We start from the raw sequence: 16637 nt of genomic DNA, 5'->3' as shown, positions 1-16637 counted from the left end.
GGGATGGTCTGTCAGATTTATCCCAATGGAACAATGCCTCCAGGACAGACCTGCGTGTATAAGCTTTGCCCTCTTCCAGCATTAGTCTTGAGCTGAGCTTTGGATACTGTTACTTACATGACATGATTCTAAGAGGGCTCCTGTCCCCAGGGCCCTTTAGCTCCAGACACCCAGGGCAAAGCAGTCATGGTTAGTTTCCCACCCCTATCTGCTCTTGGTTGTTGGTGATGCGATGGGCCCTCTGATTCCGCTGGCTCCGTGTTGAGACTGAAGGAGGTGAGCATTGAAACTACACAGGGCAGGATGGCTCACTGAAAAGTACACTATCAGAGGGACACAAACAGAACCAGAAACAAGGACAGTTCAGTGGAAATACATATCTTTCCAGGACACCAAATTTCAAGTGTTTCATCTCCTGGATTTTGGAGGCACACATTCACAATATTTTAAAAGTGTGTGTGGGGGGGTGCAAAACAACAACAAAAACTCGCTACAGATTTCCTAGTCTAAATCTGGACTTTGTCTAGGAGATGTGTCCATGATCATGGTTGGTGGCCATTACAGTAAGAAATAACACATCAGTTTAAGGGAGGAAAGATTTATTTGTCTAGCTTCCAGACTGTAGTCCCAGAGCAGGAAATCACAGTGAGGGAAGCTTCAGAAAACTGGTCACATTAAGTCCACAGTCGAGAGCGAAGAGCAGTGAACACACATGTGTGGCCGGTGCTCAGCTCCCAACCCTAGAGGTGGCCCCTCCCACATTCAGCGTGGCTCTTACCACCTTGAGTAACTTAATTAAGAAGGTTGCTCACAGTTGTGCCCACAGGCCAACTTAATCTAGAGAATTCCTCATTGAGAGCCTCCCCAGCTGATTTTACAGTGTGTCGGGGCGGCAATCAAAACCAACCAACACAGAGCTGAAAAAGTCCGTTCCTTTTCCATCCTCCCTTTTCCTCCTAATCCCTCCTCTTCTTCCTTACCCCCTTCTCCTCCCCCTCCCCCACTTCCTCCCTGCCCTTTTTCCCTTTCTCTCCGTCTGTCCCTCTCCTCCTCAAGTTTTGAACCAAATCTGGCGTACTTAATGCCAGGCCCTAACTTTAGAAAAAAGAGTGAAGATAAGAGAGCCGGTGGCCCCCATCAGAGGCCCTTCTCTCTAAGGAGACCCCACATGCATTCACTTGGAACTGGGCTGCAGGCTGGAGACACAGGATTCCAAGTGCATCCCCCCCCCAATACACACAGGGAAATTTCATGAATGGTCTAACGGTGGCAATAAATCCACCAATAATGGTTGCACATGTCCGAGTAGAAGGAACTTGAGTTTGTGGGAATCATTGTGTTACAAGACCCCCAGCCACAGAAAATGCGCTTGAGAAGCAAGCAGGCTGTCATGTCTGTCCAAGAGATCTTTTAGGTGGTTTCTAGTAAAGAATGAGATGTCTTATTTTTGTGCTGTCTTTTCCCTGGGCCAAACATGAGCAGGGGAAGTAAGCAACAGATAGAGGACTCACTCTCCTCCAGCCACCAGACTGCCGCCCTGTGGCTGGTGGTCACAGGGTCTGCACATAGCCGTAGAGCAACCTCTTCTGAGTGCCACATTGGACCATTGTCTCTGCTGTTTCTCCCATTTGGGTCACCTCCATGTGTCAGCTCTAAGTGAGCAGATAGCACATTAACGTATTTGTTGAAAAAGAAGATGTCAGAGGGATAGCAAGATGGGTTACTGGATACCAGTGCATGCCCTCAAGACTGACAACCCGAGTTCAGTCCCAGGGAGCCCACATGGCAGAAGGTGGCAACTGACTTCCGCAAGTTGTCCTCTGATACCCATGAATGCGCCGTGGCATTTGCATGTATTTGTACACACGCACACATGTACATAGGTCGCATAAATAAATGTAATCAAAAAAGTTTAAGGTTATATCAGAGCTGGATGTGGTGGCACATACCTATAATCTCGGCACCCAGGAGACTGAGGCGGGAGGATTGCGACTTTTAGGCCAGCCTCCTGAGGCTGAAAGAACACATAAAGGCATGAGGCCTCCACGAGCAGGGTGCCACAGATGAGTTGCTTCCCTCTTTGATATGCTTAGCCCCAGGAGTCATTAGTGTTCTTGGGCTTCTGCAGTTGACCCCTTAGCCATTCACTCAGCATCTCCTGACTAGGCTCAGCCTGTGAGAAGTTATTCACGGCAGATATGATTTGCACAGTCAGGACTGGGAAGTGCTTTGTTTTCTCTTTAGGAAAAAAAAAGTTCAGACAGCTCCAGCATGCGTGCAACTATGCCTATTTTTTTGTTTTTGGTCTTTCGAGACAGGGTCTCTCTGCATTGCTTTGGAGCCTGTCCTGGAACTCAATCTGTTAGACCAGGCTGGCCTCCTACTCACAGAGATCCACCTGCCTCTGTCTCCTGAGTGCGTGACTAAAGGCGGGCGCCACCAACGCTGGGCTGCAATATGTTTATCTAAAAACAAAACAAAACAAAAGGTTTCTTTTGCATCCAAGTAGACCCTGGAGGACTCCCAAAGACCTTTGATACTGTTGGCTTTAAGCTATCTCCTTTTACATAAGTACGGTGTCCTTTTTGGTTTTTTAAAAACAGAGTGCTCAGTGGAGGCAAATCTCTGCTGTATTTGACTTTTTAAATGTTTATTTATTCTTACTTTGTGTGCATGCGTGAATGCCTATGTGCATGTGTGTGTACCGTGTGCATGTCAAGTGCCTGCAGAGGGCGCCCGGCCAGCAGATGTCCTGAAACAGAGCTGCAGATGGCTGTGTGGTTGTGAGGCACCAAATCTGCACCCTCTGCAAGAGCAGCAAGTGCTCGTAACCAATGAGCCTGCTCTCCACCCCCGCAATAATGGTCCTTTGAAGGAATCGGCGTTGCTCTTATGAAGCATGCACGGAGGTTGAGATGGCACAGTCAGTAATCTCATCCGTTAAGGATATGACAACCTAGAGAAAGGTATGAGGATGTTAACTCCAAGGCAGGATGAAAGTGTCCATCATAAGCCATCTGGGTAGAGGGAGTTGTTTTCTGCCCAACAGACCAGGGGTGCTGTCTAGAGAAAAGGCTTCATTCTTCCTTTACTTGGGTCTCATGGGGCTTTGGCAGAGTGTTGTTTTGTTACATTCCTTCCGTTGTGCGTATTTAAGTCACACACAGTGTTTCGGTTGACTGGTGATATGAGATGAATTACCGCATCCATCAACTCATTTCCCATTTTGGGTGGGGAATGAATGCCTCAGGACCCCTGTCATCAGGACCCAGAACACAGTCAGGTATTACAGGCTCTCAGCAACACGTGTACAGAACTCACTCCTTACAGCTGGACGTTCACACTCAGTAATCAACAACGTCCCTTCTCACACGTGCACACTTCTGGCTCCAGACGAGTGTGGCCCTTTAGCATCGCGTGCCGGTGGGGTTCTTCTCCGCCAGCTGTGTTTGGATTAGCACATCACCTCCCTCCCCCCCTGCTGCCATGTTTTCAGGGCTGATAGTGTCCCGTGGTACTGTGTCTACATGTTTTCTTTAGCTACTCCCTATGAATGGCTGTCATTCCACGTCTTGGCCATTGTGAACTGAATACGGATTTCCCAACCTGCTTGTCTCAACTCCTCAGGATCTGTCCCCAGAGCCAGAAGGGCTCCGTTTTAGGGTATACCGTTTTTATATTTTGAGGAACTCATGCCATGATTTTCACAATAGGGATGCCGCTTCGTGGCCCCCACCCCAACACACACATCTGTAAAGCCTATCTTCTGTCTCTTGCCAATGCTAACAATCTCATCTGTTCAATGATGGCCATCAAATGGAGTTAGGCAGCATCTTCCTGTTGTGTGTGCATGCCTACGTGTGCAAGTGCAAGTGTGCCCACCTGTGTGTGAGGGAATGCACGTGCACCTGCACACATAGCAACTTGAGGTCAACACCAAGAGCCCTCCTCTGTTTGTTTACCCCTACCTCACTTTTTGAGACAGGGTTTCTCCTTGAATCTGGAGCTGGCCAGTTCAGCTAAACCAGATAGTCAACGAGTTCCAGGGATCTGCCTGCCCGCGCCCTACTAACAGTGGGTTTATAGACATGCACCAGCATGCCCAGCTCTTATGTGAGTGCTAGAAATCATCTCAGGTCCTCATGTTGCCCAGCAGGCACTTTGCTGAGCCGTCTAACCATCTCTCCTCGTGGTTTTTGTGCACATTGTCCTGACAGGCTGTGACATTGAGCACCTCCCCTTACCTGATGGCTATTTGCACAGCTTCTTAGAAAAGATGTCTACTCAGACCCTCTACCCATTTTCAGTTGGGCTTCCTTTCATTTGCTAGTTAAATATGCGATAATTTAAAATGACTTCTAGGAGACACGGTACTTATTTTCACCTGCTTTAGTCGAATAGGTGAAATCGGAACAGGGCTGGCTGACAATTTTTCCAGCATTTGTGTGGAGTTTTAACGGTGGGGCGACCCACAAGGGCACTCATTTGCTTGTTCTCCTAGGACAAAGCAGCACAGACGGGTTGGATTAAAATGCCTAAAATGCCCTACCACAGTTCTAGAGGCCAGAAGTCGGGTTTCAAAACTCGGGCAAGGCTGTGATCTCTGAGGCTTAGGGAGAGCCCTGCTTATAACTCCAGGGGGCTCCTGGCATCCTTTGACTTGTAGCTGTATCATCCAGCCCCACTCACTTTCCCTTGGCTGCCTGTATCTGCCACTATCTCCAGTTCCCTTTCTGTAAAGGCGTTACCCTGCAGGCTTAGGATGGGCTCTCCTCCAGCAGAGTTTCAACAGGGATCCTGTCTCCAAGCAGGGTTCCAGGCTCAAGGGATCCAGACTCTGATGAGATTTTTGAGAAAGACACAGTTCAATGGACTGTGAAGAGCAATAGGGTTTTCAGTACAAAGGTGTTTTCATGTCAGTAAACTTATTCATAGTAACAGCCAAAGCATGCATTTAACGTTGCGTAGATAAATAATCTGAATTGCTTCCTTTGACCTTTTCTATTTGTCTGTTGCTGAGCAACCATAAAGAAGATCCCTCTGCAAGGTAGCTAGAGTGGGTGTCATTGGGAGTTTCTGGCCCACGTCACCTCTGGGTGGATCAGGACCATGGCCTCTCAAGACTGGCATCAGATTTAATGGGTTTAACTGCTACCAAGTTCCACTGGGTGACATTTGTCTGCAGCATAGAAAGAAGGCATAAAGGGAGACTGGAGCCCCTGATGCCCAGACATGTAGGAAAACAGAACTCAAATCATCCAGTGCCTTTAGGGCAGGTTACAAGAGCAGACACTGCCTCGAACTCTCCCCTGGACCCTAGACCACAGCCCACAGCCTGAAGTCTATACCTGGGACCCAGTACCGAAGGTTCCCTCACAAGCCGTCAGAGCAGGTTCACTTCTATCTACCTTCGATCTACCGGTGGAAGACCTGCTCGCTCACTCCCTGTGAGTCATTGGTGGGAGTGCAGATGCCTGACTTAACCGAAACTCCACCCTGCCTCTGCCTGTGATGGGAGTTGCCTGCCTCATCTGAGGTGTCCACCCAAGTGCCTCACGTGTATGAGGTCCCATTAGAGTGTTGGGAGGATGAGAAGTAACCTGTAAATATTACGGTCTCTGGTGTTCAAACAAAAGTGCCAGAAACAGGAGGAATTATATTGATTTACGGTTCAGAGAAACCTGCCAAGATAAAAAAAAAAAAAAAAAAAATGTGCAGAAGTTGAAATTGACTTGACTGATAATTTGCAGCACTCCATATCCCCACCCAAAAATCTGAATTGAAATCTTCCGCCATATTCTAGGGTTATACCTGGCAGGCAATGACGATAAAGACCAAAGCTAGGGGCAGACTGTGAGGGTACATACTGGTTTCCTGCCTGGGAAGGGACACAAGGAAATGCTACCAGATGTCAGACAAGCAGCTTGGGAAGACGGTGCCCAGTCAGGCGCCGATCTATCTGGCTTAGTAAATTCCCTCTTGGCCTTTATATACACTGACCTAAAAAGAAATATTATCCCCCGGGGTGCCTTTGAGATTGTTTGTTTAAATTAAGTTTCATTTGGATTTAGTCTTAACCAAATCTTCAGAGAGCTAGGAAGGCACCCTGGAAGGAAGCTGTGTGTGTGTGTGTGTGTGTGTGTGTGTGTGTGTGTGTGTGTGTGCGGGCCAATCAGAGCACCCCATAAAACCTGGAGGACCCACAACATGGGTGCGCGCGCACACACACACACACACACACACACACACACACACACACACACAGAGAGAGGGCAGTGCAGGCAGAGTGCTAGACGATGGTTTATGGTCTAGATCATTGTATTTTTATTACACTCATAAAATCCGTGTTTCTCCTCATTTTTGTAATGGCTTCAATGAGCACGTCCACTTTTCGAAGGCACAGTAAATCGCTCTGTGATGGGAGCCCTGGTTTGGACGGAGCAGGTTGGGAAAGCTTGCGGTGTGAAATTTTCATCTCACCCGACTGGCACCAAGGCGCGGATAGAAGTGTGTGGGCTCAAGTGTGATTCATACTTATTTGCAGGGTTTTTTTTTTTTCCATAAATACTTCAGGAGGTTTCCATTAAATTCCAATATAAATGACACACGGTGAGATGCCTTAAGAGTATTGACCATTTCAGTCCCGCGGGAACGTAAATCGATATGGAAGGGGGAAACATTGCACACATGTCTGACTTTTAAGATGTAATTTAATGGAGGAATTTAATAACACGAATGGTGATGAGAAAGCATTTTCTGTGTGGGATGCGCGCATCCCTTACATAATAAGACTTCAAGCGGATTTTTACGTCTGCATTTAAAAGAAGGGAAAGCTCTCTTGGATACCAATTTCACACCTAGACGCAGTTGCTTGTAGGTATTTCTGTGACGTTTGTTCGGAGCATGGCAGGGAGATCAGAGCCTTCCTCTATACTGTACTATACTGTGATGACAAAAGTCTGCCCTAGCCACACCTAGATAACAACCTTGTAAATCACCCACAACATTTAACACAAAGGTTTGCATCTCAAAGTGACAGCTTGTGTTGGCAAACATGGTGGCTGGGGGGGGGGTGGTGGCTTAGAGTGGTTGTGTGTGGCTCCCATAAATTATTGACTGGGTTGTGGGTTGTTGTCATCTGAATGGTGCCACCGTGTATTTGAAGTTCTTAATTGATCCAAATAATAAAAACACAGAGTCAGATGTGGAGGAAAATGCCCAGAGGTCAGAGAGGAGAAAGCGCCAAAGCCACCTTTACCTCAGCAGCGTCCCAGCAGAAAAGAGCCGGTTCCTACCCTCCCTTATATCCTTCCCCCTCCCAGCCATCTCTTACTTCCTGTCTCTGCCCAGCTCTCTCAATTCCTGTTTCCACCCAGCCATCTCACTTCCTGTCTGTCTATATAGACCTCCTGACCTCTATGGTTGGCTAGTGGCGTACTCCATCCTCCGATCTTCACACGAGCTTTATTTGTAGGAGAAAGATATCACCACATCACAGTGTCTGGGGGCAGGCTCTGCGATGTTCTTCCTAAGAACCCGCTTATGACAGGGGAGCAGCTTCCTAGTAACCATGGGACAACCGCCTTTAGTCTGCTCACAGAACAACGTCCAGTCTTGTGTTATGTTCTAGAAAGTTTCCTTTATAGACAAAAAACTTTTGGGCATTGGTGACACACGCCTTTAATCCTAGCATTCAGGAGGCAGAGGCAGTTGGATCCCTGTGAGTTCAAGGCCAGCCTGGTCTACATAGTGAGTTCCAGGCCAGCCAGGGCCACATAGTAAGAATTTTGGCTAAGGGAGAAACTCACTGAGTGTTTTGTTTTGTTTTGTTTCTTTCATGTCTCATGGAACCTGTAGAACCTGGGGCTAGTTTATTCAGAGGTGTGAAGCAGCTTCAGGAACAAGGAGAAATGAGTTCCCCGTGAGCGGGGTAACTGTGGGTGGTCTCTAAGGATCTGTGTCATCTGCAGATGGTGTGGGAGAGCGGCTGTGCAGTCATTGTCATGCTGACCCCCCTCTCGGAGAACGGCGTCCGGCAGTGCCACCACTACTGGCCCAATGAAGGCTCCAACCTCTACCATGTCTATGAGGTACCGGGACCTGGCACCTACTCAGGGGCCTGGGCAAGAAGCACATGCTTCTCATCCTCATCATCAGCTCAACCAATTGCTCTTCGAGGCTAGGACATCCCCAGGGTGGATTGTTAGCACATTTTGACTTCAGAGGAGCCCCGGGCATTGTACAACCAATAGAGAGACCCAATGCTCTACATGACTACATAGTTCAGGATAAACTCTGGAGCGAAAGCAGTCATCCCGTATCACACCTGTGTACTTCTAAAGGCAGAAAATATGCAAAGGTGGCCCAGGTCCAAATAACAAGCATCGAAGCAAGGACCATGTTCACAGAGAGCACTGCCCATGTCTTGCCTGAGACACGGGGTCTCTCTCTATTCTTGTAAGGGGTAGATTTCTCTCGCTGGGTTTCCTATGAATACTTGAATGGAGGCAATGACTGCGGTGTTGAAGCTGCGACCAGAACGCCTTCTATGGCTGTTTGTACGTTAACATTAGAGGCAAATGGCTCACTTGGGGAGCCCTGACAGAGTATGGCCAGCAAGCCGTAGGCTTTAACTTGGGGAGAGACGATGTGTTCCGCTTCTCACTGTCTACTCAGTCTTATGTCCTCTGAGCTATACCGGGCCCCAGTTAAACACAGAGTGGAGAGGGGAGCTTGGGACAAGCCGGGCCTCACCTGCCTGTCTCCTGGCCATATTCCCCGATCTGTCCACACATGCCACAGTGTTCCGTAACCTTGGGCTCACATGCTTTGCTGTCCTCTTCCCACCAGGTCAATCTAGTCTCTGAGCACATCTGGTGCCAGGACTTCCTGGTGAGGAGCTTTTACCTGAAGAACCTGCAGACCAACGAGACCCGCACGGTGACCCAGTTCCACTTCCTGAGTTGGTATGACCAGGGAGTCCCTTCCTCCACAAGGTCGCTCCTGGATTTTCGCAGGTAAAACAAAGAGCATGCTGGCAAACTAAGTGGCGTGTGCATGGACAGGCCAAGGGCACACGGGTTGGGCCAGGTCTCTGATTTTTTTTTTAAATGCTATCTGCAACGTAACAACTGCGCAGGAAGAGGAAGGGGGAGAGGGAAAGGTATAGCGAGCGCCAACATTTAGTGTGAGCTGTTTTCTGTCACCAGTGGTGTTAAATGTGAGGGGTAGAACTCTGGAAGTGTGGTCATAACTCGATAAGATTCTGTAACCCGCTTGAGATTTATATTCCATAAAGTGTTGGAAGTAACGCCAGGTTTCTGATTTGGCTACTCACCTGCCAGCCAGGCTAAGGAAATTTCACCGAGAAAAGGCCAGATTCTAGAATGGAGACTCCTGGCTGAAAAGCTGAAATATAGTTAGCACATGAATGTGTTTGTGTTTAGTTAAGTTTTGAAGCTGACAGTGTTCTCAATGCAATTTTTTGTCTGTTTGTTTGTTGCCCTGGTCAGCCAGCCATTCAAAAAAAAAAAAAAAAAAAAGAACTGTCTGGTTTCAATACTGACAACGTAAAACAAAGTAGAGTGTGAGGTAGGTACGCTGCTGTTGGCTCGTCACACTGGTGAGAGCTTAGTGCCACCTAAAGTGCCCAGTTCTGTATCCCACATGTAGCTGACCGGAAACCCACCCCACCCAGCAAATTCTCAGACAAGGAAGTAGAACACAGTGTCTGTTTCACTGAATGCCCTGTCACTGGACGGTTCTCACTGCAGGGAGGCTAAAAGGAATATTGAAAATGCCACCAAGACTGACCTGCATTGCTTGAATTTATATGTTACAAATGCATAAGCTCATTATGAAACCACTTTGAAAGAAATTGGGGGGGGTGAGGGGGAGGAGACAGAGTTTCCCTACATAGTCCCCGTCTGTCTGTTCTGGAATTATGTAAGCAAGGCTGGCCTTGGACTCACAGAGATCTGCCCGCCTCTGCCTCCCAAGTGCTGGGAATAAAACTTCTTTATCTGAATCATCCTTTGGACAGGAATTCCATGAATGAAGGAGTTTGAGAAAAACAGGAATCAAGGCCAGTGGCTCCTGCCCAGCTGTCACCTCCCCCATAGTAGGTGCATTCAGAAACCTGAGAGCATCCTCAATCCACCACTGTCCACAGCTCCTTTCTCCCCAGCCTAATTTGCTGGACAATAGACCCTTCCCAGTACACACAGAATCTCTTGCTCATGACTGGCAAAGTGGATGCAGCTATGCAGACGGCTGTCCATCTCACTACGCGTCTCCAAGCTCATCCAAGGGGTTTGCACATATATGTGTATGGGCCCATGTCTGTATTCATATATGGAATGGAACATACCCATACCCAGCCCTCGGTGTTCACGACACATCCTGGAGAAATCAGGATCCCCCGGGGTTTCCCCAACTCCAGAGTCTGAGGAGATGTGATGCAAGGTGTATGTTACACTGTAAAGGAAAGCAGACTCTCAGCTTCAGTGAGGTAGGAGCTTTAACTGATGTCAGTTTGGTTAGGGACCAGTAGCCCAGGTGAACTGGCACAAAAGATCACACTCTTGGGATACCTTGGCCTAGAAATGAGTTGCCAGTTCCAGCAGCCCGAGGGGTAACAGGTCACCTTTGCAGACCCCACTTTGTTCAGGGGAGTGGGGGCTCTAGTCTTGGAACAATAGCCTAGCATTCTCAGCAGGCTTGGGGTATGTGTCAGGCACCCACCGATGTGTAATTAACGGTTTCTGGAGCCCAGGGGGCACACATTTACACTTTAAAGAGAAACTGCTAAGAGATAATTAGAGTCACATGTGAGGGCTTGGCTCTACAAACCTTTCTTCTCTCTCGCTCTCTCTCTCCCTCTCCCTCTCCCTCTCTCTCTCTCTCTCTCTCTCTCTCTCTCTCTGTCTCCTTACTACCCCCTCTCCCTCCTCCCTCCGCTGTGTTCCATGCACCCACTAATGCTGCTCACTGTCAAACCAACAAACCCTTACTTTGCCAGCTACTTAGCGGTGGCCAGTGTCATTTTTGTGATGTTGCAGCTAGTAATATGAGCCCAGTTGCATAGTCACAAAAGTGATCATTGGAAACTGTGACTGCTGCAGGGACACGGGGCCCCTCTCTGAGCCTCTAACGACCTGACTTTGCTTGCTGTCCGTTTGCATGGCGACTCCTTCTCACTCAGTGACCAAGGGTTGGTTTGTATTGCTAACGGTTCCTTCTCTGGGAAATCCTCCTGCCAAAGTCCATATAGTATCCATTTCTGCTCAGTGTTGGAGACCTCGCTTACTGACGACCTGTCTAAGATCAAAATGAGACAACCGTGTATTGCTCATCTTCATGAATAACCAGCACCCTCGGATGAACACATTGGCCACATGGTTTTTTTGTTTGTTTGTTTGTTTCTTTTTTTCTTTTTTTTGCTTTTCTATTTGTGGTATTTCACGCTGTAATGACCCATGATTCCTTGTTAATAAAGTTCTAAGCTATACCGACAGAAGTATTCCCACCGTGTCTCCTACCTGGCCCCGGGTTGCATGTAAATAATGGTTCAGGGTGGGTCTGGCGTGGGTATGAAAACTGCAGTGAAATCTTTCAAAGGGCCTCCTGAGGCAACCAATCTGAAGAAAACATACCTTAAGCATCCTGTAGAGGAAGATGGGGGTCACAGGACTGGAGTTCTGAGGGTTGGCCACTTAGCCTGGGTCACATTCTTACCTAGAGAAATTATGGGTGCGACTTTTGCCAAGGTGGGTGCTGAGCAGTTGACGGTGCTCCCCTAACGGTGTTCCCCTTACAGATTCCCTGCCCTGTTTCTTAACGTGCATCTTATATTCTCGGCTCCATCAGGAAAGCAGCGCAGAGTAAACACAATAACATGATGACTGGCCATCTTGTGGGCAGTGCCAACACTTACCCTACCCACAGTAGCCAAGCGTGCAGTGTGACCTGGGGTTATTCCTGTTAGCAGGGGAGCTCTGCACAAAGAGAAAGAACTTTGGGAAGAAAGCCACCCAGTGGGGCCGCCAGGCCAGGGTTCCATCACAGCCACACCTCAGCCCTGCGCACAGGTCCTACCGAGCCAGCAGCTTCTAGGCTCTGCCTTTCATAGCCCCTTGTGTCAGAACTGGAACCTGGAGGGGAACAGGGGACTTCAGCTTTCTAATGTGGTTGTTCTCCAAGGACCAAGCCTCTCCTGGGCATGGAGTCTGTGGGTGCTGTTGCTCAGGGAGTTTGCTTTTTTTGACCTCTCTCCAGCCCTCACAGTGCACTTCACATCCCTGGCCAGGAACGCCCCCCTCAGAAAGAGACAGGAGAGAGCTTACTTGTTTTGCCCCCTGGTTCTGAGCATGTGGAGCCCCTGTGGGTGGTCTTGCGGCTGCGAGATACTGCAGGTCTTTGCAGATTAGAGAGCAGTCACAGATCAAGTGCAGCCCAACAGAGCTTTAAACTTGACCTGTCTGTAGGGGGGGCTCATCGTATCCAGGCTCTTCATCTGACCTTCAAGTCCCATTGGCTGGTCCCATTGTGCGGGAGGCCACATTCAGACTTCTACCAGAAGTGCCTAAGTCTGGAAACACTGCAGTGGAGGTCAAAAATGTGGAAGAAAAAGAAAAAAGAATAATACTTCTGCTATCTGGCTGCCTGACACTAAATTATCTACTCAGTGCATGGGCCGTAGGGCCTAGGGACACAGGCCATTGCCCACTCCACCAGGCCTCTCTGCCTGGGAACTTGCAGCCATAGCTGATTAATTTCCGCTCTCCACTCGAGATCACAGTGCTTTGGAGGCAAAGAAACGTGACATATTCCCATTTCTGGTTCAAGGGGAAACAATTATTTTTTTCTGTATTGTCATTTTTTTTATTTTTTCTTCCTTAATTTCAGTCTCATTGCAGGAGGTCACACAGCACATTCTAGAACTCACCCTCATCACACCCCCCTCCCCCCAGCAAACTCAGATCCTGTCTTTACTTTCCTTGATAAGAGTATTTTACTGGCAACTTTTGTGTGCCTTGAAAACTTGTTCAGTTGTTCCACTGAATTAAAAATAAATCAATCCTGGAGCCTGTACTATGAATTGAAACCAGCTCCCTGGATGAGATATGATTTGGTCAACAATACCTTACATATCTCACTGTTAAGTGCTCATCAGTGCTGGTTGAAACTTGTGCAGTGGAATTATTTAAAGAAAAAAAAAAAAAAAAACACTCCAACACTCCAATGTAGAAAATTAGAGAAAACCATCTTGAGCTCCCTGGCGTGTCCTTCATAATTTACATACCCCCACCTCAAGCTGACAGATAAGACCTTTAGGACGCTGCTTTTAGATACAATAACGTTGTGTTTCAGCGCAATGAACGGACTGTAAGAATTGTTGAGCATACAGTACAAAACTCAAAGTTTCCCACTAGGAGTCCAGCCGTGGGAGCGACACACGGGGACACATCGGGAGGGAAATAAGAGAACCTGAGGGGGCGAGGCCAGAAGGTACAGCCCAGCCTGGCTCCCGTACCTGTGGCCAAAGCCTGGAGCTCACTCTCGCAAGGCGAGGAAAAGCACCACCCACTGTGCATGCGTGAGATGTGTTTCCAAAGCTCATTTACCAAGTTGCTATTGAAAGGGGGGAGAGGGGATCATTGAGTCAGATATGTACATTCTTCTCACTCTGTCCCAATGGGCAACAACTGATGTAGATGTGTGAACGCTATGCTGGGGCTTGTCTGTGGTTTGGGCGAGAGAGAACGCCAGCATGTCACTATAACTTCCATCTCTTTCTGTTTCAGAAAAGTAAACAAGTGCTACAGAGGCCGCTCTTGTCCCATAATTGTCCATTGCAGGCAAGTACAACCTTTAACATGCGTTAAGTTTGGCCGCTCCAAACACCTAACACATGCCACGGCAGTGTGGGCTGCGCTCTCCTCACCGCCCGGTGAATGCACATAGCTCTCTCTCTAAGTATAAACTTAATTTGCCACTCGGTTTAGCCAGAGGACGCTATGGGCCTTTGCCACTGCGCATGGCCCACACACAACTGCCTTGTCTTTCATTTTCCTTAAATCCTCACGGTGTCCCTTGGGGACCCAGGTTCAAGCATGCACTTATCCTAATCACAATGTGAAAAAAAATGCCTGGAGATACATCGGGGACGGTCTGTAAAGACAGGGGTAGCCACCACCACCGCCGCCGCTCGGCTCACAGTGGCCGAGCCTCTGCAAAACGTCAGCGAGTCTTCGGACCATGTTCGTTCCACCCAGAGTTTCTGTCTCTACCGGACTCCGTGATCAACTGTCCGTAGTGAAGAAGTCACACTCCATTTTCCTGGGACCGTCTCATAGAACCCGCCTTTCTGCCCGGAATGAAAGCAAGATCTGACCGTAAAAGTCAAGCATCTGTGCAAATGCTTCTGCCTTTGAGCAGGGAGTGAACATGGCCTACGGTTTTGTGTCTCATAAAGCAGAACACAGCATCTTTCACCCGCAAAACTACCGAGATAAGTTGTAGTTTATCGGAAGATTTTTGTGACATTTCTTAAAATGTCCTGAAACTGTACCACGTACAGAAGTGAGCCACACTGGGCTCAAGGATGTCAACGGCAGCCCCTCGTCACAGCATGGAGAATCCTGAATGGCAAAAGCAAGCAAGGACTCTCCACCTGCAAGAGTTGCCTGGGGTCCTGCCCGGCACCCCTGGGTAGGAGCCACGGTGTCTATAACTCTCCTTAAAGTGGCAGCTGGTTTCCTAAGTCCACACCCCTTCCTTCGGGACATGCCAGGGGTGTGAGAACAAACCCTGCTAGATGAGAAAGCGTGTCAAGAACTCACATAGCACTGTGGCAGGCAGCATCTACAGTTGTGAGGAGATGATCTCACGTGATTCTTTTGGGAGGCGGTGTTAGGCCGCTGTTCCTACAGAAAAGGGGTTTTCCTATCTTCTCTACTCGCTACTGTAGAGACGACAATTCAGAGCATCTTTACAGCTGTGGTCCTGGTGGCAAGCACCCCAGTTGTTGCTGGCCGGATGGGAGAGACATGAAAGGGGCGGGTGCCATTTGAAGAATTCGATCAAGTAATGAATAGAGGTACACTCCTTCCCCTGAAGGGAGGATGCCTCGGAAAGGACAGGGCAAGCACTTGACAGGGGTTGAATAATGTCACCCAGCTGCCCCAGCCTGCTCCGCCTGGCCCCCTGCTGGCTTGGAGTCACAGGGTGCTACCAGGAACGGTAGAAGTCAAAGACCATCTAACTCTGACACCAGCAAGCTTCTGTTCCCCCCCCCCCCGACAAAAATCGACCTCACGTCTGGATAAAGGGTGGAGGGGATAAATGGCACTCAGAGAGGAGAAAAGAGCACCCAGAGAATGTCCCCCTCCCCGCCCTCCCGTGTGAGTGTGTGCCTCTCCTTTGCCCTCCCCGGCCCCTCTAACTTGAGAATGAGAAAAGGCTTGGCTGGTGGCTTTGCTGAGCCTGCTCACCCAGGGTAGGCAGCCTTTCACTCTGTCCCCTTCTGTTGACAGTGACGGCGCCGGCAGAAGTGGAACCTACGTCCTGATTGACATGGTTCTCAATAAGATGGCCAAAGGTGAGAGACCGGGAATAGCGTTGCTATAGCAATGATGCGGGAAGCGCGCCGTTGATAGGAGGCCTGGGGGGGGGGGGCGGGAATGAGCCTACTGTTGTGGCATTGAGGCTGCTGTCTGCAGCAAGTGTCTTGTTTATGGGGCTCGCCCTTCACCTTTGGTGGGATTCGCACACATAGTGGGTCTACAATAAGGGCCTGTCCCACACAGCTTGATAGTGTTGTAAGGAGGGGCAGCGGGCAGCCTCGGGCCTTCAAATCCTGCTACAGGCCAAGACGTCCTCGGAGTACCTTGTGCAACCTTCTGTTGCTGTTCACTGGTTTTGGAAGATGTGGTTCAGTTCCCCGACTGCTTCACCTAAAAACAGGTTCTAACACCATCAGCATGCACACTTGCTTTAGAGGAGTGTCGTCTGCCTGTCCGTCTTTCTGTCTGTGTCTGTGTGCTGGGCTTGAACCCAGCCTCATACAAGCTAGGCAAGCACTCTGTTTCTGAACCACACCCTGGCCCCACACAAGCCCTCTCACACCCTGCTTAAGACTTAAAGTGGGTCGTGGGTCTGGGATGCAGGGCCCAGGACAAGACACAGAGCCGGTCCCTCAAGAGGACCCTAGGCATTCCTGTGTGGGGTTTTAAGCAGTGAAACCCACCACTTTCTGCATCTACGATGACCAAGCTAGAAAGGGCCCCACCTCCCCCGAGGATCTGCACCCTCAGAAGCCCAGATAAAGCTGCTGGGAAGGCCCAGCACCCACCTGTCTGCCCCCGCCTTGCCCCTCTTGACTGACACATCCCATGGGTCCCAGGAAGCACTCTACAATCTCCCTTAGCTGTGAACAAGGCGTTCTGTCAGAGTACATGCACACACCATGCTGCCCTGGAGCCAGGCACCTTCCACACTTCATGCTCCATCCTTTGCCTGGCCACCATAACAGATCCTGATGGTAGAGATGGGTTCCTGTGCATTTCACAAGAATGCTGGCATTCCTGACTCTGTTTCCCCATGGCAAGGGGGAAAAAAGGAAAGGTAGGGAAGGA

The 16637-nt window shown here is 49.1% G+C and overlaps 1 protein-coding gene across 1 annotated transcript in view; it reads left to right on the top strand.

Moving 5' to 3' along the window:
* Positions 1-16637, top strand: part of Ptprn2 (protein tyrosine phosphatase receptor type N2) — a 629714-nt gene that overhangs the window by 592063 nt on the left and 21014 nt on the right. Inside the window, exons 18-21 of the mRNA XM_051177829.1 lie at positions 7971-8090; positions 8851-9017; positions 13806-13859; positions 15537-15601. Of these exons, the coding sequence (XP_051033786.1) occupies positions 7971-8090; positions 8851-9017; positions 13806-13859; positions 15537-15601 (406 nt within the window). The remainder of the gene's footprint in view (positions 1-7970; positions 8091-8850; positions 9018-13805; positions 13860-15536; positions 15602-16637) is intronic.

Source organism: Phodopus roborovskii, unplaced genomic scaffold (genome assembly GCF_943737965.1).
Source record: "Phodopus roborovskii unplaced genomic scaffold, PHOROB, whole genome shotgun sequence".
NCBI classification, from domain to species: Eukaryota; Metazoa; Chordata; class Mammalia; order Rodentia; family Cricetidae; genus Phodopus; species Phodopus roborovskii.
This window is presented reverse-complemented; position numbering and strand designations above follow the sequence as displayed.